We start from the raw sequence: 26,145 nt of genomic DNA, 5'->3' as shown, positions 1-26,145 counted from the left end.
TCTGTGTGACCCTGGACCACAAAACCTTTTTTTTTAAAGTGTCAATTTCTCCATAAAATGATTTAATAAGCTTTCCACTGATGTATGGTTTGTTAGGATCAGACAATACTTGGCCGAGATAGAACTATTTGAAAATCTGGAATCTGAAAAAAATCTAAATATTAAGAAAATTGCCTTTAAAGTTCTGCAAATTAAGTTCTTAGCAATGCATTTTACTAATGAACAATTAAGTTTTAATATATTTACAGTAGAAAATGTTCAAAATTGTCATGGAACATAATCTTTACTTAATATTGCAATGATTTTTGCATAAAAGAAAAATACATTATTTTCACCTATAAAATGTATTTTTGGCTATTGCTATGAATATACCCCAGCAACTTAAGACTGGTTTTGTGCTCCAGGGACACACACACACACATTTTTGTTTTTGTGAAAAGTGGGGACATCCCATAGGCGTAATGGTTTTTATACTGTAGAAACTGTATATTCTATCGCCCTTCACCAACCCTACACCTAACCCTAACCCTCACAGGAAACTTTGTGCATTTTTACTTTCTCAAAAAAACCTCATTCTGTATGATTTATAAGCGTTTTGAAAAATGGGGACATGGGTTATGTACTCATAAGTCACCCGCTCCTTGTAATACCTGTGTCATACCCATGACATTATACAGAGTTGTGTCCTGATATGTCACAAAAACAAGAGCACACACACACACACACACACACACACACATATATATATATATATATATATATATATATATATATATATTAGTGCTGTCAAATGATTAATCACGTCAAAAATAAAAGTTTTTGTTTATGTAGGTATACTGTGTAGGTATATATAAATACACACACTTACACTATATATTTCGAAAATATTTACATGCATATACATTTATATATTTATATTCTTATATTTCATACATAAATATATGAATGTGTTTGTATTTATATATACATAATACACACATTTATTATGTAAACAAAAACTATTATTTTGCATGCGATTAATCACTTGACAGCACACACACACACACACATATACATACAGTATTGTTCAAAATAATAGCAGTACAATGTGACTAACCAGAATAATCAAGGTTTTTCGTATTTTTTTTATTGCTACGTGGCAAACAAGTTACCAGTAGGTTCAGTAGATTGTCAGAAAACAAATGAGACCCAGCATTCATGATATGCACGCTCTTAAGGCTGTGCAATTGGGCAATTAGTTGAATTAGTTGAAAGGGGTTTGTTCAAAAAAATAGCAGTGTGGCATTCAATCACTGAGGTCATCAATTTTGTGAAGAAACAGGTGTGAATCAGGTGGCCCCTATTTAAGGATGAAGCCAACACTTGTTGAACATGCATTTGAAAGCTGAGGAAAATGGGTCGTTCAAGACATTGTTCAGAAGAACAGCGTACTTTGATTAAAAAGTTGATTAGAGAGGGGAAAACCTATAAAGAGGTGCAAAAAATGATAGGCTGTTCAGCTAAAATGATCTCCAATGCCTTAAAATGGAGAGCAAAACCAGAGAGACGTGGAAGAAAACGGAAGACAACCATCAAAATGGATAGAAGAATAACCAGAATGGCAAAGGCTCAGCCAATGATCACCTCCAGGATGATCAAAGACAGTCTGGAGTTACCTGTAAGTACTGTGACAGTTAGAAGACGTCTGTGTGAAGCTAATCTATTTTCAAGAATCCCCCGCAAAGTCCCTCTGTTAAAAAAAAGGCATGTGCAGAAGAGGTTACAATTTGCCAAAGAACACATCAACTGGCCTAAAGAGAAATGGAGGAACATTTTGTGGACTGATGAGAGTAAAATTGTTCTTTTTGGGTCCAAGGGCCACAGGCAGTTTGTGAGACGACCCCCAAACTCTGAATTCAAGCCACAGTACACAGTGAAGACAGTGAAGCATGGAGGTACAAGCATCATGATATGGGCATGTTTCTCCTACTATGGTGTTGGGCCTATTTATCGCATACCAGGGATCATGGATCAGTTTGCATATGTTAAAATACTTGAAGAGGTCATGTTGCCCTATGCTGAAGAGGACATGCCCTTGAAATGGTTGTTTCAACAAGACAATGACCCAAAACACACTAGTAAACGGGCAAAGTCTTGGTTCCAAACCAACAAAATTAATGTTATGGAGTGGCCAGCCCAATCTCCAGACCTTAATCCAATTGAGAACTTGTGGGGTGATATCAAAAATGCTGTTTCTGAAGCAAAACCAAGAAATGTGAATGAATTGTGGAATGTTGTTAAAGAATCATGGAGTGGAATAACAGCTGAGAGGTGCCACAAGTTGGTTGACTCCATGCCACACAGATGTCAAGCAGTTTTAAAAAACTGTGGTCATACAACTAAATATTAGTTTAGTGATTCACAGGATTGCTAAATCCCAGAAAAAAAAAATGTTTGTACAAAATAGTTTTGAGTTAGTACAGTCAAAGGTAGACACTGCTATTTTTTTGAACACACCCCTTTCAACTAATTGCCCAATTGCACAGCCTTAAGAGCGTGCATATCATGAATGCTGGGTCTTGTTTGTTGTCTGACAATCTACTGAACCTACTGGTAACTTGTTTGCCACGTAGCAATAAAAAATATACTAAAAACCTTGATTATTCTGGTTAGTCACATTGTACTGCTATTATTTTGAACAATACTGTATATATATATATATATATATATATATATATATATATATATATATATATATATATATATATATATATAGTTTTAGTTGTAGAAATATACATTACTTACATATACATTAAATATACAAAATATCTTGGCATATGAATGGCATTTGTCTTTGTCTAAAGCCTTATTTAGCGGTGCAATTTTTTTTCTCAGGGTTTCTGTTAATCCAAGACTGGCCTGAAAACCTCAGTTCCCTCAGTCCCTTTGAAAACCTGGAGATCATCAGAGGAAGAACTAAACAACAGTGAGTTTCATCATGTCAACTAACAAATAACTAGTTTCTTTGCATATTATGCTTTTATCATGGAAAAAAAGATACTTTTCACCTTTAAACAGTGTTTCTGTCTTTACCTCTCTTATAAATGCAGTGGCACCGTCAGTTTTGCAGCTTTGAATATACCACACCTGGATCATCTCGGCCTCCGTTCGCTGAAGGAGATCAGTGATGGTGACGTGGTGATCAAGAACAACCCCAGCCTCTGTTACGTTGAAGGCAGCTACTGGCCGAAGCTGTTCAGATCGGTGAACCAGCGCATACGAACTGGAAACAATGCAGCAATGCACAGATGTGGTATGGGACTGGATTCAAATATTTTTTTGTCTTTATCTTTACACAATTTATAAGTTGGCCAGCAGTTTAGATCATATGAGGTCACAGAGTTTGTAAAATCAAACAAAAGCTGTTGTGTGCTCTTCAGAGCAGCAGAACAGTACCTGTGATAGTATGTGTGGAGAGGAAGGCTGCTGGGGTCCAGGGCCGTCCATGTGCGTCTCCTGCCAGCATGTCAGCCGTAGGGGGCGCTGTGTCAGCCACTGCAACTTGTTGGATGGGTGAGTGTCCAACAGAGAGTCCACTGAACAAGGTTATTTGCTGCTCATTTTCTAGTGCAACATTGACAAATGATACTGAATCAAAAATAACAGAAAGTCTATTAATGGTTAGAGTAATGCATTTAATGTGAATCTTTTAGATATTATCAGATGCATGGGTTTACTTGTGGCTACTTCTCTTCATAGAGTGCATTAGTGCAGCCCAATGGTATCTTCCAATTCATTTTCCCATTGGGATTAAAAGAAAAAAAAGATATTATTCAAGGGATAGTTCATCCAAAAATTAAAATTCTGTCATTAATTACTCACCCTCATGTCGTTCCAAACCCATAAGACCTTAATTCATCTTCAGAACACAGATTTAGATATTTCTGTTGAAATCCAATGGCTTTCTTGCCCTGCATAGACAGCAGGGGAACCTTGTGCACAAAACATATTCTGGTAGCTTCATAAAATTACGCTTGAACCACTGATGTCAAACAAGACTATTTTGATGATGTCCTTAATTCCTTTCAGGGCCTTGAACATTTCAGTTGCATTCTGTCTAAACAGTGTCAGAAAACTCTTGCATTAATGACAGATTTTTTTTTTTTAATTATCCCTTTAAAGCATTTTAAGCCATGAACCAAAAAACAAAAAACAGCTACAAGGTGTATAATATTTAATGATATTTAAGTATTTTGACAAGATAGTCTCGATGACATCATTAACAAAAACATTTACCATTAATTAACAAACTCACAGCTCACAGTAGTTATTTTTAAAAATCAGTTTTCTTTTCTGGACTTTTTGCCATTTTTACCATAGAACAGATCAGAACTGGCAGCAAGGAAAGTGGGAGAGAGATGGGGGGGGGGCAGGATCAGGAAAGGTCCTTGAGTTGGGATTTGAACTCGGGACACAACAGTGCTATGTGCCCACAAGACTATTTTCCTTTTACTCCAGGAATGTTTTTCACCTCTGTTTCTTGTTGTATTCTCTATGTTTCTACAGAGACCCACGTGAGTACATGTCAGAGAATGTGTGTTTGGAATGTGACCCTGAATGCCAGATCCTGAATGGGACGCCAAGCTGCCATGGGCCGGTATGTCACACCATTGCAATGTTTCCCATATAAACTGCATTATTACTCGAGTATTATACTCAATGGTGAAAATCATTAATGACACCTAAAATTACACAGCTTGTTGAAAAGAGGTGTGCTATTACTTCTCTAATACATTAGACTTGCGATTTTAGTCTGGCTGTCTATTTTGAGTAACGAATTTTCATCAGAAAATGTCCAAACTTGTGTGTAAATGACAGTAATAGTGGTAAGATGTGTAAGTAGTTCCAGTGTGAATGTTGTTTTCTCTGCATCTCTTTCTAGGGAGCTGATCAGTGTACCGAGTGTGCTCACTTTAAAGATGGGACACACTGTGTGGCACAGTGTGCCCAAGGTGTGCAAGGCCTTAATAACAGGCTTGTCTGGACATACCCAGACAAAAAAGGACAGTGTCAGCCATGCCATGCTAACTGCACAAATGGGTAAGAAACCTTCTAAGGTGATAATCATTAAAGTAAAATTATAATAATAAAAATATATTTAATATAATAATATATTATTAGTATTATTTAAATAGAATAAAATATCTTTATTGATATTTATTTATAGGTTTATGGTTAACCAAATCCACTTAAACGAACAGAATTGCAAAACGATGGGGTCACAAAATAAAGTTTTACAGAGCTTTGTCAACATCAACTCTAACTTTAAAATGTTTCTGTTATTATAGATGCAGTGGACCAGGACTGGAAGGTTGTGAACCAAAAGGGTACAGTAGTTTATGGGATATTATTCCTAGACTTCATTAACAACTAAAGACATAGAAAAGTCATTAGCATAAGTCTTAAATAGCATGGCTGTATTTGCAATAGCCAAAAATACTATTATATTAGCATGCTATATACAGCATATACTGTAACTGCATTCATACAATATTAGATATATTAGTGTAAGAATTACAGATCCTCAGACACTTTGATCTTCTGAGACATACAATGGTCACACAGTGCATTAACATACAGACATCTGTTCCCACATCTCACTGAGAAAATGTGGGAAACACCTCTCACGTATGCACTGGTTCCCCCTCATCCCCTTCCTTCCCTTCCCCCAGCTCACTCAGACTGGTCAACAGCAGAATATGTTGAATGCAAGTGATTTACAGTCATGTTTGGTGTTATCTGAATAGTCTCAGGGTGACTGGTACAATGGTCTCAATTTTACAAGAAATAGACTAAAAGGTGATAAAGATCCTAAGAGTTAAGAGATATTCTACTCACTGTAGAGGGTGTGCCTTTTACCAAATTTCTTTCATGCAAAATGCCCTTTGTCTCACGAGGTGATAACTCTAACTCGGGGGATGTTTGTCTTGGTCTGAGGTACTTAAGGAAATGTAGCAAGAGGATCAGGGTCTTCTGTAGCCAGAATGAGCCCATAGCATGTTCACACACTTCATACTATGTATTTCACAAAAAAAAAAGGCATGCATCTTTTACTCTGAGATTCATCTTTGAGAATTTGATGTCTTGTATTGGCTATGTAATTGGCATAATACTTACCTGATTGATAATAAATTTTTCCATTTGATTTACTCTGACTTCCTCTGAAATTATTTTCTCAAGTAAATTAAGTGAAGGCGTATGTTCCCACAAATCTGCGTCCAGGGTTAGTATACTAAATCTCAGGTTAGATGGAGCATGGGATACATCAGGTGATATTTTATATTTCTGACTAACTGCTTGCAGTAGCATTAACTATGGGGGGCTAGAAAATTCTATTGGGGTATTTGCATGGGTTGTTCTATTCCATAGTACTAGCCATAACCTCTGGTTATTGTCTCACTATATTAAAATTGTTATATAATTAGATTATTTATAGGGGGCTAGGTAAAACACGAGTGGAAAAGCATATTTCACAGTTCTAGTCATAACCTCTGATTATTGTTTGAGCCTTAACTAAGTTGTTACATAGGTGACAACAGAAGCTCTATTTAAAGAATGACAAGCATTAGAGACAGATAATCGACCAATTTGTCTTTCAACCTAAATTCAAGGTCATAATAAAATGGAGGCAGATTAGAATCAAACTTAAATTGAAAAACTTTGCGTGCAGAGAAGACCGAACAAATTAGAAACCTTCAGCCAGCACTGGACACCTTCCTTGGACCGAGTTTGCGGATCTTACATTAGCAATAGCCAAAAATACATTATATGCCAAAAATCATAAGGAAATTAAGTAAATATCATGCTCCATGAAGATTTTCTACCATAATTATATCAAAACATAATTTCTGATTAGTAATATGCATTGCTAAGGACTTAATTTGGACAGCTTTAAAGGTGATTTTCTCAATATTTTGAATTTTTGCACCCTCAGATCCCAGATCTTCAGATAGTTGTATCTCGGCCAAATAGTGTCCTGTCTTAACAAACCACACATCAATGGGATGCTAATTTATCCAGCTTCCAGATTATGAATAAATCTCAATTTCAAAAAAATCGACCCTTCTGATTGATTTTGTGATTCAATTTAACAAATATAATCTCAGATGTGTTTTTTTTCTGAATTAAAGTTTACTTGTTGAATATCCTGTTTCACTCATAAATACATTCAAATATGGAAGTAAATGCTGTTTTGATTTCCTTTTTTTAATGAAAGTAAATTACTTTATATACTCTCTATAGCTCTCACATGCCTTTAGTGGCGGCTGGGATTGTTGCAGGTATGCTGCTGATTATGGTCCTCGTCCTTTTCATCTTCATCATCTTCCGCCGAAGACACATCCGGCGAAAGAGGACCTTACGCCGCCTGCTTCAGGAAAGAGAGGCAAGACACAAAAATGTATTACTGGTCAAACATCACGTTTGAACCCCCATAAAACTATGTTTCCATCATTCTGCAGCTGGTTGAACCGCTGACTCCCAGTGGTGAAGCACCCAACCAGGCTCTCCTTCGCATCCTAAAGGAAACAGAGCTGAAGAAAATAAAAGTCCTTGGGTCTGGAGCATTTGGTACTGTCTTTAAGGTACATTTCTGAAAACAAAGCACACTACAGTAACTTAGCAGGCCTAATAAAGCTTTGTAGATTTGTGGCCAAGACATTAGTTAGGTAGTTAGGGTTAGGGTTAGGGTCATCAAAATGGACCATACTTTGCTAACACACATTTCTGGTATTAAAATGATTGATTCATCAGTACGGAAAAACTGTACTGTTACTGCAATTGAGAAATAAAGGTTGACTTAAGCAAGATATAAAATCATGTTAGATCTTATATTAGATGAAAAGAATATAAAGAAAACCCTTAAAATAAATATACAATAAAGCAATATATATATATATATATATATATATATATATATATATATATATATATATATATATATATATAAACTAATGAAAATGACTAAGCACGATAAACAATTACTCAAATTAAAATATAAATATAAAGTGAAAAACATAGAAGCCAATTCAAAATATTAATAAATAATAATAGTATATACATAAAACACAATTAATAATTAATAATAAATACAATTCCAGATAATGTTACAATTCCTATTATCGTTTTTTATACTACAAAATGAAAACAGACTCCATGTTTCAAAGATAAAAAAGTAATCTTTAATTTAAAAATAAAAGATCCATGTCTGAAATGACTTTACTGTTTTATCTGGAAATATTTCACAGAAGTTGCGAAACTTCACATTTCTCAGTCAACATGAAAGTTCTAAGAAAAAAGCCTAACATTTTACTTTTCCTTTCTTTTCTTCTAGGGTTTGTGGATCCCAGAGGGTGAGGATGTGAAAATTCCTGTTGCTATCAAAGTTTTGAGAGAGGTTGCATCTCCCAAAGCCAACAAAGAGATCTTAGATGTGGGTATCGTGTCATTTGTACTAATGATTAACAATTGTCCTGCATTTAAAACTTGTATTTTGGGGTCTCAGGAGGCCTATGTGATGGCCGGTGTGGATCACCCTCACGTGTGTCGTCTGTTGGGAATATGCCTCACGTCCAACGTCCAACTGATAACTCAGATCATGGCTTTCGGCTGCCTGCTGGATTATGTTCGAGAGAATAAAGACAGTATCGGCTCACAGACTCTGTTAAACTGGTGTGTGCAGATCGCCAAAGTGAGTTCAATGTCATCTGTTTAACCCTCGATATCCACATACACACAGTGGCGGTTCTATATTGAAATACACCCTGGGCGAGACCCCTTTCGAGCCCCCCCCCCCCCCCCAAACAGCAAACAAAGTTCTGCACAAACAGCAATATTTTATTATAACAACTGTTTTCATATGATGTGAGATCATTGCATGCATGCACTTTACTTGGTCCTCTGTGAACCAGCTCAGTCCGAATCCTGTCAGTCAGATGTGAGGGCCAGTGGGGGTTCAGCTCCAGGCATTTCTATCAGACAGCATATTGGCATATTACTCAAAACACATAGCAGTGAAAAAACACAGTCCTACTCATAAATTATCAGAAATATTAAAATTACATTAAATTGCAGTTGTCTTGTAGCCCACACACACACACAAGATATGCACACCTGAAAGCTCATGCTGGGTAGAAGTAGAGGCAAAGAGGTCTTCATCCTCAATATCAGATATTTGTGGAGACATATGTGTAGCGGAGGAGGTGGTTGGCTCATCCTGACCAGTGGCAGAGGATGCTCCAAAATATTTTAGAAGTGCCCCTGAAATTGCAATTTAACTGCATTTGAAATCAAAAGACCATAGGATAATGTTTTATTAAGCTAAAACAGCCTAGGGTCAAATTGACTCAAAACATAATAGAAGGGTTACATAAACATGCTCTTACACACTAAATGTATGTCATTACACGCTATATCCTCCTAGATCCGGAAAAAAAAAAAATATATATTTATTTCATTTTTTTCCCCCCATGTCATCACATTTTTTAGAGCATAGAAACAAATAGTAAAAAAAAAATACATTGAAAAATTATATTTTATTCATGTTATGCTATGGTCACTGGGACTCAGTTGTTTAAAAAAATAAAATGACTTTAAATTATATGTATAGGCAAAAACAAAAACTTTTTGGGTTTCAGGATATTTTTCAACCAAAATTTGTATATCAATCTAACTTTCATGGAGGTGCCATTAGGTTACTGCCTCAAATTATACGCATGACACACTTTTAGTTATGACTTGTAAAACTATACTTAGGAAACAATACTTAGCATACTGTGTAGCAGATAAAATGCAGTTGGTTATTTACAGGGCCTAATGTTAAACCAACTGATGGAAATGATAACTGAACTTTTAACAGTTTTATTGCAAAGCACAATATTATAAATTAGATCTCGTGATTGAGTTGAAACCAAATTATTGTTGTATAAGCATAGCAAGCATCATAGCAAAAAGGTTAACAAAGAGTTATACCCACCACCAATTAACATTAGCCCTTCATTCATGATATGGATACTGTAATCATACAGAGACAATAGTTGCATACCTTTATCTTTTGCTCGTTTCTCCTCTTCTTCTTTTCTTTTTTTTCGAAATTGGGCACCTGGCTTTGACCTTTTCTTCTCCATCTCTGTTTATTTGGCACTCGACAATCAACAGATTTCCCAGCCCCTCAACTGTCACTCACAACCAGAAGTCAAGACTAAACCAATTCACCTTGATGACCACATAATCGTTTTGTATTACCTAGTTTCATTTGCAGGAACTATAGGCCTGTATTATAACAGTATGAATGAAATGTGCGTTATTTGGAAGAAAGTCGAGGTGTGTGACTGACTTTAGCCTATTATTAATTATATTACTAGTGTGGATCCCCCGTCCCCGTCCACCCCCGCCCTGTCCGTTCCATTTGAGAGAGACCCAGAGGTGAAATGTCGCACGCGCCTCTCGCCCCACTCCCTTACACTTCTCTCACAACACAAAGCTTCTGTGGATATTTTCAGCAAGCAGGGGCGCCGGCAGCTGCAGGGAGCGCCAATTTGCCAATTCCACACACAGCGAAATGATATAAATGACGAAAAACCGCTTCGCGACACAGAGGATTTTTTGTTTATCTGCTCGTGTTGCCGCCCCCAATGTGTCACGAAAAAATGACGCCCCGGGCGGCTGCCCGGTTCGCCCGTGCCTAAAACCGCTACTGCATACACACACACACACACATAATTTTTCACATAACACTAATTAATTTTAACCAGGACAGAAAAATATTTGTGTGGAATTAAAAGTTAGGGTTAGGGTTAGGGTTAGGTAACAAATATTAATTCCAAGATACATTAATCTGTTTGCTCTTTAAAGATGTAAGTCTCTTTTACTCACCATTTATTTGATAAAAAAATACTATAAAAACATTAAAACTGTAAAATATTATTACAATTACAAATAAAGTTTTTCTATTTTAATACAATGTTTTTGAGAGCCTCTTTTGCTCACAGAGGCAGCATTTATTTAATGAAAAATATGGTAAAAACAGCAATATTGTGAAATATTTTGATGCATCCTTGAAGAATAAATGTATTGACCTCAAAAATTGTAGTGACCTCAAAAATTTTTTACTGTAGTGTATAAATCTTGCATAAACCTTGTACATATAAATAAGCACATAAATAAATATTTATGTGTAAAATATTATGTATAAATAAATAAACTCCTCCTCCTGCTTCCACAACATTCTCATAAATAAATTCACTGCATTTCTTCTACAAAACAACAAAATAGCAATTCTGAAAGCGCTGGGTCTGAAAGTGCTGACTGGATGCAGGTCGATGCGTGTTCTTGGAATTTAAAAACATTCTGACCCTTCTCAACAGGGAATGCACTACTTGGAAGAGCGTCACCTGGTTCATCGTGACTTAGCGGCCAGGAATGTGCTGGTGAAGACTCCTAACCATGTGAAGATCACTGACTTTGGCCTGGCCAGACTCCTGGGTGCAGATGAGAAGGAATACCATGCTGACGGAGGGAAAGTAGGTCACACATCACTAGTGTAAAATAAATAAATGGAAATGCATTGGCATATGTACATATTTGTTAATATTTACAGGAAAACTGATTATTTACCTGTGCTACACTCTTAGGTGCCTATAAAGTGGATGGCACTAGAGTCAATTCGTCACTGGACTTACACTCATCAAAGTGATGTATGGAGTTATGGTCAGTGCTCATCACTACATATTATATCATGAAACTGCATTTATTATTACATCACAGGCATATTAGCATAGAAAAGTGCAAATTTAAAGGAATAGTTCATTGAAAATTTTTTATTTGCTTCAGACATGCTCAACTATGGATCCTCTGCAGCGAATGGGTGCCGTCAGAATGAGAGTCCAAACAGCTGATAAAAACACCACAATAATCCACACCAATAAAGTCCATCATTTAATGACTTGTGAAGTGAAAAGCTGCACGTTTGTAAGAAATATGTCCATCATTATTTTTTTTTTTACCTTGCTTCTGCCTAAAATATCAGTGCATACTTCATAAGACTTTTTGCATTGAAAAAGTCTATCCTCTGTTGTCCTCTCAATATATACAGTTTTGGACTGTTTTCATTTGTTAATTGATGGACTGGGGTGGTGTGGATCATTGTGATGTTTTTATCAACTGCAAGGACTCTCATTCTGACGGCACCCATTCACTCCAGAGGATCCTTTGGTGAGCAACTGATGCAATGCTTAATTTCTCCAAATCTCTACTGATGAAGAAACAAACTCATGTACATCTTGGATGGACTTGGTACTGCAGTATTAACAGACTATGCTAATGCTGTAAAATTGAATGACAGTTCACAAATTAAACCTTATTGTAAAGTGTGATTTAATGGATTACCTCTTCAGGGGTCACTGTGTGGGAGCTGATGACATTTGGATCCAGACCGTACGATGGAATCCCAGCCAGAGAGATTGCAGATATCCTGGAGAAGGGAGAGCGTTTGCCACAGCCGCCCATCTGCACTATAGATGTCTATATGATCATGGTCAAATGTGAGTGCTAAAGGTGCATTCGAGAGCAGGGTAGAACAGAAAATCACCATTCAAAAGGGTTTGTAATGGTAGCAATAATTTGGCCATGAATAAAAGTATTCAGAAAATACAGCATTGCATGAAAATTTCAGATGAACACGAGAAAAACACATTGTAAACTGAAAAGATTTGAATGCAACATAATAGCCATAATACATAATCGCAGAAATGACTGGACATTAATGTATATCTATATCTAGGCTGGATGATTGATGCTGACAGCAGACCTAACTTCCGTGAACTTGTGTCAGAGTTTTCAAAAATGGCCCGGGATCCATCTCGCTACCTTGTCATTCAGGTAGTTCACAAAAAATATCAATGCTTTCCTTTTAGGAAAATTTCACCATTTAGAAAGGAAATGCATTCATGCCATTTGTACAGTAGGTCTTACATCATGTTGATTTAATATACTGATATTGATTTTATTTTCATTGTTCATGCATTTAATTTAAATTAATGTACATACATCCATATAAGTTTATATACATCAAAAATGAATTACTCCAATGAGAGTTTTATTCACAGGGAGATGATGACATGTTCCAGTCCAGCCCGACGGATTCGAAGTTCTGCATGTCGTGGATCAGTACTGAAGATATGGATGGTGTGGTAGATGCGGAGGAATACCTGCTGCCCAACAAACGATTGTTCGACCAATCAAAACCACCACCAACGCCTCAGTATCACAATGCAGCAGTCAGTATCCTCTATCGTTCATAATGATATTAGCAAAGTGCACTTCATCAGACATGATTCATTGGTCTTTTGTGTATTGTTTTAAGGACAACTACACGAATGGTGTGATGTTACGCTACATTACAGACCCCACACTTAAAGACCTCATGCTGCCAGGTATTACCATGAATTTAATGGTCCAGTGTATTTATTTATATTCTGTATTTAATATATATCTTTTTTTTTCCGTCTGTCTTTTTTATATGTCTATGTAGTTTTAATATATTTTTCAGTTTTAGTAATTTTAATACTGTAACCTGTTTAAGTTAAGTTTTTGAACTTTTTCCATCTTATATTTATATTTAATTTATTTTTATAAGTAGTATATTGTGCATAATAGTATAATATTCAGTTTTTGTAAAAAAAAAATAATAATAATAATAATTTGAAAATTAAATAAAACAGCAACAAATAGGATTTATTTAATAAAAATGCTTTTTTTATTTTATAACTTTTTTATTATATTGATTTATTGCACTGACATTGATTTGAAGTATATCATCTGTCGTCTCTGACCAGTTTCTAAAGGAGCAACCTAAATAAAAAAAATAAAAATACTGAAAGAAGTACAAATATGAGAATAATAAAAGATAGTCATATGTTCTGGTGTGCACATGCAATTAATATTACTGTTTCATAAGCACATTTGATCTTCTCCTTCCCACAGAGTACATTAACCAGGATGTGACCACAACAAGCAACATGATGAACCCAGACTACAAGGGTCCGGCTCGTGCACAGACAGAAAACGGATATATAGATACATACAGCTGTAAACCTGACGGGCCGGAGTACCTAAACACCTCCTGCGCTACTCTACCACGCTCCCCCGGCGCCAGCCTCGATAACCCTGACTACCAGCACAGCTTCCTGCCCTCGTCCAACAGCGACGTTCTTTTCCTCCCGGCGACGGAGAACTTACACTACCTGGGCCTCGGCACAGCCTTGCTGTCTCACGTACGTTAGATCAGCGGGATGGATGTATGAATCACACTGCTTCAACTTCTGTTAGTGTTAGTGCTGCAGCTGGTTTAAGAACATGAGGACGTCAGGTCTGGATATGCTTGAAGGCGACTGCCACTATGAACTCGTTCGTAAAGGGGTGTGTTTGTGAGACGTGAAGCTGTGAGTAATGTGTTGAATGTCAAGCTAGAGCAAATTTCAGTATTTCTGTGTAATATAGGTACATGTAATAGTTGATGCTTTTGATGAATGTTGTTGTCGGATGTAGCTTAATTTATTGAACCAAAACTTAATTGAGCTGTTAATACTTCATGTAGTTAGACCGTCATCATTTTACTCTGATTACGTAATTAACCTTGGGTAGTACAGTGAGTTTACAAGCCAGATAAGATCTTTTTTTCTTGTTTGTGAAATATGAAATACCACTCGAGTCTCAACCCTAATTTTCCTTCCGAGATATACAGCGTTTAAATAGTTTGGGGTTAGTACGTATCAATTATTATTATTTATTATAAATAATTATTTATTAAATCTCACACCTTGGACTTTGTTCCTCATAATTCAGAATCTGTTTCTCATAATTCAGATTTTTTTCTTGCGGTTCCTTTTCTGTAAATTCTGTGTTTACATCTCAGAAATCTTTTTTTTTTTTTTTGTTGATAATAATCAGAAATGTTTCTTGAGCAGTAACTCAGCATATTAGAATCATTTATGAAGGATTATGACAGTAATGATGCGGTTCAGTTTTGCATCACAGTACATTTTAAAACATATTCAAATAGTAAACCATTATTTTAAACTGCAATATTTTGTAATATTACTGTTTTATTGCATTGTGCATCCTTGGTGAGCATCATTTGAAAACATTCAAATAATCTTACCGACCCCAAACTTTTGAACGGTTGTAATTCCGAATGAAATAGGATATTTAAGAAATTAATTTTATTGTTACATACCAGAATGGAGAAGGCTGGAAGGGAGGAGCTCTTGATGACTGAAAAAGAAAAGGTTGTCGACTACCGTATCGGCTGAGGCAAAGCAAGTTACCTCATTTTGATAAAAGATTACCAGAGTTAGAATCATTTGCACCAATGATTTGTGCAAAACATTGCAAAGAATGTGCATTAGGAATGTAAAAAAATACTCTATTTAAAATATTCAAGCACAAACCTCTGATCTGACCCGTAATAACTGCCTGAGTAACAACAGAACTGATTGTAAATATAACAACATGCACTGTGAACATAGATGTCCACCACACAATGTAAATGTACATAAAAGCTACCTAAAGTCACACAAACACTGACCTTTAACCCTGGACTGCACTTAATAGACCCACTAAGTGAGCGTCCACATTTGGTTTTAATATTTTAACAACTGTTAGATTCATTGAAAGAAACACTGTTGGGCTAAAAGGCTTTCTGGTGTTAAAAGGCTGTCCTGATCCTTTCTGATTCTGCTGATTTAATAAATCAGACTGCTTGTTTCTGTCCCCTGTGACACATTCACCCAAGTGTGCACTTAGCACACAATCTACTTCTAAATTTTAAGGGGAAAAAGCAGGCCATTATGAGATATTAACTCTACAGGATCCCATTAATATTGATTAAGTGACCACGTCCACTTCATCGCCCCAAAAAATGCTGAATATATTCAGAAAGAAGTTTTAAAATGTAAGTTTGACTGTGAAACCTGTTCTACTTCACTGTGAGATACTGCAAAGACCACATTTAGTATGTAAATATACTTGATGTAGCACAATCCTCCGGAGATCTACTGCATTACACACCTGTGAATGTTAGTTTTAGGATTCTTTTTAGGTTTAACATGTGGTTTAAATCTGTATGGACACTTTGTTACATTGCAGTGTTATTAAACTGTGTTGAAATGTGAAAATTAAATCTTGTGATGTGCCAATTCCATAAAGGTCTTTTATGTTTTTTTTTTTTAAAAAACAATGATGCACAATGGATCCTTTTCACAGACTATTTCAAGGCGTTCCCGGAGTTATTAACATATTGAAAAATATTTGTGTACATTTATTACACTACACTTGGTGCTTTCTTACCTTGGCATTCAATTACTAAAACTAGTTAAGTGTTTCTAATACACCGGCTGTGGATATAAATGATATGTTGGATTTTTTTCTTTTGCAAACAGCACGATAACAATATATTACCAACTAACAAACTATGATGACTTCTGAAAGAGAGTGTAAAAATGATATGCTTTCTCAATATATTAACTGTTAGTGACAGTTGATATATTTCATAAGTGTAATTTATCTGCTAGTTGCTAAGCTTGAGAATATTAATATTATAAAGAAAAAGATGTTTTGTTGAGTTTGTCAACGCTGTTACTGACAAACTGAATGGGTCGACAGGTAACATAGTTGACAAATTCACCATTTGGATGCAAAATGATCAATTAGGTTGACCTCGATTTTAATATTTATTTGGATGCAAATCTTTCAAATATTTACCATAACAGTGGACCCAACACTCAATCCATATACTCTTGACAAGTCATTGGAGATCAAATACAGAAAAAAGAGGGGCGTTTGGTTTGGTTAGTAACATAGTTGACATCTTTAGTGGACATGAGAGAAATGAAATCTAATTTGAAAGAAAATGAAATTTAAACTCGGTCTGCTTAAGGTAATCTTGACCTCAATGCTTATTTCATTACACTGAACATCATTGAAGGTCCAGAAAGGCAATTTCAAGCAAACCGAAAAACAGGTCGCACAAAATAAGAATGTATACTTATAAAAGGATAAAATCGAACATTGTTAGAAAAAACATAATTATCAATGGACATGAAATGTACCCTACATTTTGAAATGAGCCATGACTTACAGCTGAATGGTTACCAGTCCCAGACATCTGTGGGTGGAAGGATTGAATCATTTCCGTAGATTATCATCATGCCAAAAATGATAAACCGAAAACAATCACCGCCCATTCATTCATTTCTTTTCTGTAAAGAATCTCACAAAGCACGTTACATATATGTACATATTCTATTTATTATATATACACATTATATATCAAGAGATTTCTTTTTACTATATATACATTTTAAGCATACAGTACAGACCAGTTAGTTGAGCGCTCTTTTGAATTGTGTTGGTATTAGTAATCCTTTCTGTTATTGCTTTATCCTGCCAAAACCATCTGTACTTCATAGCAAACATGCATATAAGACGATAAAGTGTCTCTTTTAACTCTCTCTGGTGTTCATGTGAGCTTCATAAGGTTTTCATTCTGCTCAAAGCAATACCGTTTCCTCCTCGAGAAACCATTGTTCCTGCTCTCACTGTAGTCTTTCATGCCGTGGCTTGTTTCATCAAAGCGTTCTCTCCAAACACTTGCTTAAAGTAGGCCACATGCTCCTCACAGTGCTCTCCTGAAACAGGAAGATGATGTCAGAGGAAGTCCACTCATGTGTTGATGTTTTCAGCTCCGATCAATGAAAGGAAGTCTATCTGTACACCCTGGTTCGATTGATTTTGACGTTCAGCCCATTTGGTGGACACGAACTCCATTGGTCGAAATCACTTACCTTGGTTGAAACCAGGATTACCACGCAAGCGCATGTTCCTCTGCTCGAAGAAGCGGAAGATGGTGTAGAACAACATGGTGTCGTTTGTTTGCCGCGCGGCGTCTAGAAACTTCCGAGCGGAGATGTTATCGTGGGCGCCGACACTTCGAATAAAACGCAGCGCGGCCAAAACCTGCTGCTTGGACAGAAGAACCTCCACGATCTCATCATTAGCGGTCGAGAGCCTCTGAAAAACACAAACACACACACACGGATCGCTTTAGAACAACAGCAACAGGCAAAACGAAGCATCAGCCATCTGCACTGAGCATGCTGGTTTTTTTTTTTTTTACCTTCAGCATGTCTAGAGAGAGCTGGTGAGCAGCGGGATATGTGCTCTCCAGAGACAGCAGCAGACAGGCCTAGAAACATCAAGAAGTTCTCAATGAAGCAAAGCTCCATGGAGTTTCCCAGTGTACAGAAATCAAAGTTCTATTGAGAAACTGAGTTTGACTGAACTGCACACTCACCAGAGGTTTGGAGTCGCTCAGGACGTGGTACTGAAGAAACTGGTGCAGCATGTAGAAGAGGTTGTGCTGGACAAGAGTTTTGATGACTAGCTCATACAAATAATGCTGGAAAGGTCAAATAAAGATGAGAAGAGTCACTGTATGCTGTACTACAACTATTATGATTCTTTACTAAATCATGCAAATGTAACATTCAATTCTTGATGAACACAAAAGACGATATTTTGAAGAACCAACAGATATTTTTTTGATCCACATTGACTTCCATGGTAGGGAAAGAAATACTAGAGACGACAATGGGGACTATATGTGACTAGATCTTCATTCATTTATAAAAAGCTTGTCCCATTGAACTCTTTCACTCCACTTTTTCTCTCCACTGTCCTACAAGTAAAGCCTAAAAAGCTCATAAACAAAGTTTGCTGCTTTTAAGTTACTGTGTGTTCAGTTATAGCTGCACAGAAGCCCATGTTGTTCCAAGAGGGCTGAACCTGCAGTTGGTGTAAATAACTCTAAATGTCAGATAGCAATGAAATAGTTGTTCACATGTTATTCATAATATTTTGTTCAAAGGCATAGTTTAAGGAACGCCCAAATAAAAAAATATGTTGAAGGATGAAGTGTAATGCTAGAGGCCACTGCAAAGATTATCATCTGTTACTGAAGACGCTCGAAGCAGAATGTGTCTAAGCAACTGAAACAGCGAGCAAAACATCCAACAAGCCCTAACACCTGGGACAGGTAAGGGTGAACCTGGGAGATCATTTACAGTTACACCAGAGCTTACTAATGGAATGAATGTTTCAGAAAAACCAACCTGTGAAACTACTACCTATGTTTATGTTTATTAAGATTACATGCAAAAGAATTTCAGCTCTGATTGTAGGTAAGATATCCTGATTTTTTTTTTTAAATAGACAAATTTAAAATAAAAATAAAAATATAAATAAAAGGAATAGTTCACCCAAAAATTCCATCACTTGCTCACCAATGGATCCTCTGCAGTGAATGGGTGCCATCAGAATGAGAGTCCTAACAGCTGTTAAAAACATTACAATAAACCATACAATGCCACATCTTGTGAAGTGGATAGCTGTGCATTTGTAAAAAAAAAAAAATAATAATAATTTTTTTTTTTTTTTCAGCTGTTATATAAACAAATCCATCATTAGGAAGTTTTTAAACTCCAAACCATTTATTCAAGCTAAAATACAAAACTCCTATCCATAATAGAAGCTTCCTCCGGTAAAAGGCTTCTCATCTGAATCAGCATAGAAATATGATCAAGATCAAGCACCAAAACAGCTGTAAACAAAAATGTTGGTGGATTTTGATGTGAGAGGAATTTTTTCCCTGGAGGAAGCATTTTTCAAGAGGGTTTCAAGTTCAGACGTCATATTGATGGATTTGTTTCTTACAGACACAGTTCTTCACAAAAATGTCATTGATGGATTGGAGTGGTGTGCATAACTTGTGGATTATTGTGATGTCTTAATCAGCTGTTAGGACTCTCATTCTGACGGCACCCATTCACTTCAGAAGATCCATTGGTGAGCCAGTGATGGAATGCTCAATTTCTCAAATCTGTTCTGATACTGACATCTTGGATGGCCTGAGGATGAGTTCATTTTTCTGGAAATATTCATTTTTGGGTGAAGTACTCCTTTAAAGGCCTTGCGGTGTTCATACCTGAACGTGGATCTGAAACTGGTTAAGAGAGCGAATGTACTCCATGAGAACTGCAATGATGAACTTATGTTTCACTTCCTGTCCACAAAGACAATTTATAGAATTAGAATAAAAAATAGCAATCCATTCATTACAATCCTTTAGACAGAGATATCAGAGAAAAATGCACAGTTAAACCAACTGCATCCTTAAACGAAATAAATGTGTGTTTACCTTCTTCTCAGTGAAGTCAGACAGCACGTGTGTGTACATGTCTGACTGGTCTATCACCGCTTGAGTCCGGACCGGCCTTTTATAAGAAGTGCTGGAGCGACTGGGCCCTGATTCCATAGCCTGAGAAGAGAAGAAAACAAGGCAAAAATATCATTAAAAACTATTTCTTTAAATACAACATTCATATATAGCAAACACAGTATAATAAATCAATCTGTACTGACTGCAGTATATGCTTGCTCTGCATCCAAGTACTCTTTGTACACTTGGTTGAGTTTATCAAACACTGTGGCCACCACAGACAGGTTCCCTTTATCTCCTTCTGTAAGCACTGAAGAACAAGACATTCGTTCATTAAATATTATATCTAATATACTTCAAACCTTCAACAGGCATTTTCCTTTTTGAAATGTTATTTTATAGAGCAATCTCTTTATAAAGCAATCTGTTGTTTACTTTGCGAGCATACAGACAGGATGACCATTTTGCAGTCTCGTCTCCGCAACAGGAAGTCCATGAGTTTGCCTTTATCCTGCAGGAGATTCAGCGTAGGCTGCAGCTTCACATGGAGGTACCACAGATATCCTGACAAACAGAGAACATGTAATCACTCTCCGTCACGCCAGAACGGATTTCATTCGTGCACTGTTTAGTAAAGTACCTTCACTGGCACTGATGATGATATCTGGCTGAAAAACACTCCAGGAAGATGAGTCTCGATTGTTAAGGAAAAGTAAAGTCTGAGAAGGGCAAGTAAACATGGTTTTCCTATTTGAAAATATGGTACATTTCACAGTTCAACTGTAAGGATACAGAGTTCACAGGGCACCGGGGCCTGACTTGGAGCGGCTGCAGGTCCTGGAAGTGTGTCGAAAGAAAGATTAGCTTCCTTACACACAGAAGAAGCCAGACAGGTACATATAGCTTTGAATTCTGTCATTATCATCAAAAGTGTGCTGTCGCTTTCTACATGAATTACAAGTCACCTGAACGAGGAATCTTGTAGGGGTTGATGGATCGAGCCGGAAGCACAGGCTGATGCACATTTAATGCACCATCTAATTCCCTCAGTTTTATATCATAAATGAGTGAAGTCTGAAATACAAAAACACAAGTATTTCAAACAAGGTTCAAATCAGGTCAGACCATCATTTTAAGCAGATAAATTTATATCCTACTACTTTTACATATTTATAAGGGATGCATATATATATATATATATATATATATATATATATATATATATATATATATATATATATATATATATATATATATATATATATGTGTGTGTATATGTATATATATCTATCTATTACAAAAAATACAGCTAACTAGCACAATAAAACACACTAAAACCCGATATAATATAATATATAATAGCATTTTATATATATATAAAATGCTACGTTTTAATATGTATAATATGTATAAAATATAAACACACACACATATACATATTGTATATGTATATGTGTGTGTGTTTATATTTTATACATATTATATATATATATGCATTTTCAGTTCCCCTAATTTTTTTATGTCATTTAACAACATCTTTCAGTTCATCTTTAAAATCACTAATCATTTAATAACCTTGCTAACTGTAATCGTCATCAAATCTCTAAATGAATATCGGTTTATATACAATATTTTATAATGCTGTGATGCCTAAATGCACTTTTTTATTTTTATTTATTCAGACAACATCAACCTGAATTTTAATATCGGTGCATTCCACACATTTAAAATAAAATAATAAAACCAAATAATGTGAATGCCAGAGGACTAGCGAAGCACATTGTTAGCGGCTAGTTTATAATGCACATCATTGCAATGAATTGATATCATGCCGTTAGCAGTTTAAACACTTGTCAAACTCACCTGTGAGCTCTGATGGTGCACCACAACTAGATTATCCACCACATTCAGCGCAAACTTACCCGTGGTGTTTAGTTTGAGCACATTGGTCTTCTTACATGTGCCTTCTCTACAGTTAAAAGAAAGAAGGAACAGGTAAAAAAAAAAAAAAATTGCTCAAAATTAGATCTGAATATTGTAAAAGAATAATGACTTCTCTGTTATACCTGGGCAGATGATAGAGGACCACCTCGGCTCCAGGACTGTTGGTGGTTCTAGAGTGATGCTTCAGATACATCACATACAGCTGATCATATCTACAGTCGAGAGAAAGAGTGTGACAGCTGGACTACTACCAACCACATCAACTATCACAGAAAGATACTCGTTCAGATTTAGATGTCTAGTGTTGTCTCAGGTGTTCACACACACATCTTACATTGTAGCCACAGCGATGTCACGCTCAGAGAGGCTGAGTTTGGCTGGTTTGGGCACCGCTGGCAGTTCAATCTCAAACTTTGACATCTTTGACATGGTCGCGCTCTACAGAAAGTAATGTTAGGATCAGATCAGTATCAAATATCAGAGCTACTGTTGCCCTCTTGTGGTTAAAGTCTGCAGATGCAAAACTCTTGCATGCTTTCCATCAACATTAAATAATTAGACATCAAACTCACCTTGAAAGCGAATGGCTGCAGCACATTACCCTGTACAGTGGTGGAAAGGAGAAGAACGGCCGTCTCTGGGCAGTACATGTACCAGTTCACATTGATGCTCTGGCTCTTTAAGAGCTTCAGGGTTCGTTTATCGGGCAGCACCTGAAACAGAGGAAAACGAGGACTCCGTTTACCTTCGGTAGAAAGAACGACTTGAAAAAACACTTCAATCGGTTTCCTGAACTGATGGAAGGTGCCACCCACCTGATAAAATTCTATTCCTTGATCAGTAACAAATACAATCTCGTTCCAGTTGGTCCAACAAAATCCCAGAATGTTGGCATTCTTTGTCTGCAAAATAAACAAATACATAAAAACAGTACATTTGCAAAGTTTTAACAAGTTTTGAACCAGTAAGATTTTTCAGTAAGTCTTGATCTAAGTCATGATATAAGGCTTAATTTATTTGATCAAACAAACAGTAAAAACAGTAATATTGTGAAATATTTTAAATAACTTTTTTCTATTTGGATATATTTTCAAATGTAATTTATTCCCGTGATGAATTTTCACCATCATTACTCAATATACATGGGTCAAAGACGTTAAGATGTCCGCGTCAAGAAAAATGTACAAAAGTGATTTTGTGTCCATAGAAAGCACATTAAATGTAAGTAAAATGTCTACTTTTAAAGTTTTAAATAAGTTTTTGGAGAATAAAATGTCAAAATTTGGTTGAAATAATGTTACATTGTCATTCAGTGTAACACAATATTTATGCAAAAATTCAAACAACATGCTTATTCTGACGTGTACATATTAAAATATCTAAATGAATAATGGAGCATACTAAATTTTATTGTGTTTTAAATTAGTAAAAAATTCTTACTGACAAATGGGCAAAACCAAGGATAGTGGCAAATGTTAAAAATGTAAGATTACAACTTATTAGTATTTGGTGTGAAAGTAATTAGTCTTTTAATATGTCATAAATTGATTTTTGTTGTAAATATGCCTGACAAGCTTGTTACACTGAATGACATTTTACTGGTTGTCTTCTGTAAATCAGGGGAAAATGTATGAAATTTATTTTTTGCTAAGAAAAACAAAAACAAAATTGCAATTAAATTAAACAGAAAACTTTTAGCATTTTTTTTTGGGGGGGGGGGGGGACTACAACAGTTCAAAGCAGTATTACACTTTTTTTTAATGGTTAAACACTTTTTCGTCTTTGACCCACATGTGTACATCAATTAACTGTTTAATTAATTCTAGACAATCTCTGTTCGTTTAGGGATGTACCTTGCACTCATGGGAAAATTCCAAGTATGGATAATCAGGAATGAAGTTCATGAAATCCTAAAAAAAAGAGAAATAAAAGAAATTCACTGTGCACAACAACTGCATTTATTGCGACAGCAGACATCAATTCTACTTACAACTGATTTTGTAGTGCGCTGCACAGCTAAGATTTTGTTCCCCAGTGAGAACTTGATACACTTCACCTCTCCTTTGTCATCCATTCTGTCAAACAGAACAGTTTATGCTTACCAATTCTGTTATTACTAAAACAAAAAAAAAGTAACACAAAATGAAAATACAAATATTAGATGAAAGCCCTAAACTTAAAAATAAACCTACTGTGTGTATTACAATGACTTAAACTAAAATTGAAATCAAAATAAATTGATAAATTAAATATAAAAATTTAAATTAACACTGATCTTTGCATGATGCATACTGTATAGGATACAGATGCATAAAGAAAGTCTAGGGGACTCACCTGAAAGCCACTGAGCTCTTGTCATCTGGCCCTTTAACCACAACACCTGTGGCCCCGCCAGATCGTACAGCAAACACCTGAAACCCCATAAAACTATTATACTCAGAAAGCAGAAGTTATCATTGAGCAATCATTCAATACCACAGTGTACAGAAAAGTATAATTTGATACCACTGTATAGCCACAGCACTTTTTGATATATGAACAGATCACTACATTGGATCCCAAGCAACATAAACAAAGGCTGATTCAGTGATGTATTTAATGCATTAAAAGGTCATCTACATGCACTGACCCTGAAAACCACTGCATAGTACATTCACATGCCAATCTAATCATTTGTTATTAAGTTTAGCATTTATCTACAGCTAAGCTACATTATGACTGTGCCCATCGAGACAGCATACAAAATGCGCCTATGTTGCCCAAATATGCTGTCTAGGAAGATTAGATTTTGAGACACAGCCATGATAGCACTTTATAATGTCATATCATTATTACACCTCAAATTATTAAACGCGTCTTCACCTGTTTATTCGCCTCGTCGAAAAACACATTGTTGACGCTGGACGCGTTCTCAAACTGCACGGGGTTGTCACTGAGCTCTAGATAATATTCGTCACTCATATCGTTTTATGTAAGTTAAAGTCGTTTATTCTGCAGCTTTGTGTTCGTACTTTAGCTAGTGTTTCCACTTCCGCGTCCGTCAAAGTGAGGCAAGTCATGTGATGCTCAATTGGTCACGTGACGTTTCCTCAGCCGCATTTCCAATAACAGTAGGCCAATATATTTAGCCTATAATATATATATAGTAATATACTAGCCTAAAATTACTAGGCTACAGTTTTTGGACATTAAAGGTTTACTAGCAACCAAAAGTGAAAGTTTTTATCAATTTTGTTCACACGTTTTCCAAAATAGCAACTCAATGAAAGTGAATTGTGACATAAAATGCTGTGACGTTTCTCATTTTCATTTAGTTTATTTCGATGTACTAAAATAATTAAACCTAAAACAAAAATGTTAAACTGTACATTAACTAAAAGTAAATAAATAAAAAAAAACAATCACAAAATAATAATGAAAACAAAAATATAAAAAATATAGTCAGAAGACTCTAATAGTTTATTGATACTAAAATAGTACTGCTACAGTTCAGCATGCCAATATATTTTTATTATTAATTAAATTGTGCCCATTTTAAATGCAAATTAAATCCTTTAATTGAAAAAAAAAACACTAAATTTGTATTAACACGTAGATTTCCTATACAGTAAAATTAATCACATTTTACATTAGTTATATTATTAAAATAATAATGAAAAAAAAAGACGATGTAAAAATAAATGTAATTATATGGTGATACAATTTATAAATATTTCAATATGTTCAGTTTGTGTAAAGTATATAAATAGTAATCAAATTCAGTAGTTTATAAGGTTTTATTTGAACTAATATTATATTTAAAATGTACATATACATATAAGACTAGGATTTATATTTATTGGTGATTTATTTATTTGTTTTTTAAAATTATGCATTTCAGTATTGCAAAA

The 26,145-nt window shown here is 35.6% G+C and overlaps 2 protein-coding genes across 2 annotated transcripts in view; one reads left to right on the top strand and one right to left on the bottom strand.

Moving 5' to 3' along the window:
• LOC113042612 (melanoma receptor tyrosine-protein kinase) overlaps positions 1-16,259 on the top strand; it is a 29,448-nt gene extending 13,189 nt beyond the window's left edge. Inside the window, exons 11-27 of the mRNA XM_026201590.1 lie at positions 2,875-2,965; positions 3,090-3,292; positions 3,420-3,552; positions 4,546-4,636; positions 4,922-5,079; positions 5,328-5,366; positions 7,282-7,423; positions 7,500-7,622; positions 8,372-8,470; positions 8,543-8,728; positions 11,403-11,558; positions 11,670-11,745; positions 12,432-12,578; positions 12,818-12,915; positions 13,143-13,313; positions 13,400-13,469; positions 14,020-16,259. Of these exons, the coding sequence (XP_026057375.1) occupies positions 2,875-2,965; positions 3,090-3,292; positions 3,420-3,552; positions 4,546-4,636; positions 4,922-5,079; positions 5,328-5,366; positions 7,282-7,423; positions 7,500-7,622; positions 8,372-8,470; positions 8,543-8,728; positions 11,403-11,558; positions 11,670-11,745; positions 12,432-12,578; positions 12,818-12,915; positions 13,143-13,313; positions 13,400-13,469; positions 14,020-14,318 (2,282 nt within the window). The 3' untranslated portion in view covers positions 14,319-16,259. The remainder of the gene's footprint in view (positions 1-2,874; positions 2,966-3,089; positions 3,293-3,419; positions 3,553-4,545; positions 4,637-4,921; positions 5,080-5,327; positions 5,367-7,281; positions 7,424-7,499; positions 7,623-8,371; positions 8,471-8,542; positions 8,729-11,402; positions 11,559-11,669; positions 11,746-12,431; positions 12,579-12,817; positions 12,916-13,142; positions 13,314-13,399; positions 13,470-14,019) is intronic.
• Positions 16,260-16,753: 494 nt separating this feature from the next.
• LOC113042615 (regulator of MON1-CCZ1 complex-like) lies at positions 16,754-25,324 on the bottom strand. The gene is made up of 20 exons (XM_026201595.1): positions 25,118-25,324; positions 24,590-24,666; positions 24,246-24,330; positions 24,109-24,165; positions 23,071-23,157; positions 22,828-22,968; positions 22,590-22,693; positions 22,378-22,467; positions 22,175-22,280; positions 21,277-21,385; positions 21,104-21,148; positions 20,952-21,005; positions 20,747-20,875; positions 20,515-20,621; positions 20,291-20,410; positions 20,078-20,155; positions 18,389-18,493; positions 18,212-18,280; positions 17,880-18,105; positions 16,754-17,723 (listed from the first exon to the last, which is right to left on the bottom strand). Exons 1-20 carry the CDS (start codon positions 25,214-25,216, stop codon positions 17,644-17,646), a joined length of 1,968 nt encoding a protein of 655 aa, XP_026057380.1. The 5' UTR covers positions 25,217-25,324; the 3' UTR covers positions 16,754-17,643.
• Between the last annotated feature and the right edge of the window lie 821 nt (positions 25,325-26,145).

This window comes from Carassius auratus, chromosome 24 (genome assembly GCF_003368295.1).
Source record: "Carassius auratus strain Wakin chromosome 24, ASM336829v1, whole genome shotgun sequence".
NCBI lineage: Eukaryota > Metazoa > Chordata > Actinopteri > Cypriniformes > Cyprinidae > Carassius > Carassius auratus.
Note: the sequence above shows the minus strand (reverse complement) of the source record. Positions and strands in the feature narration are given on the sequence as shown.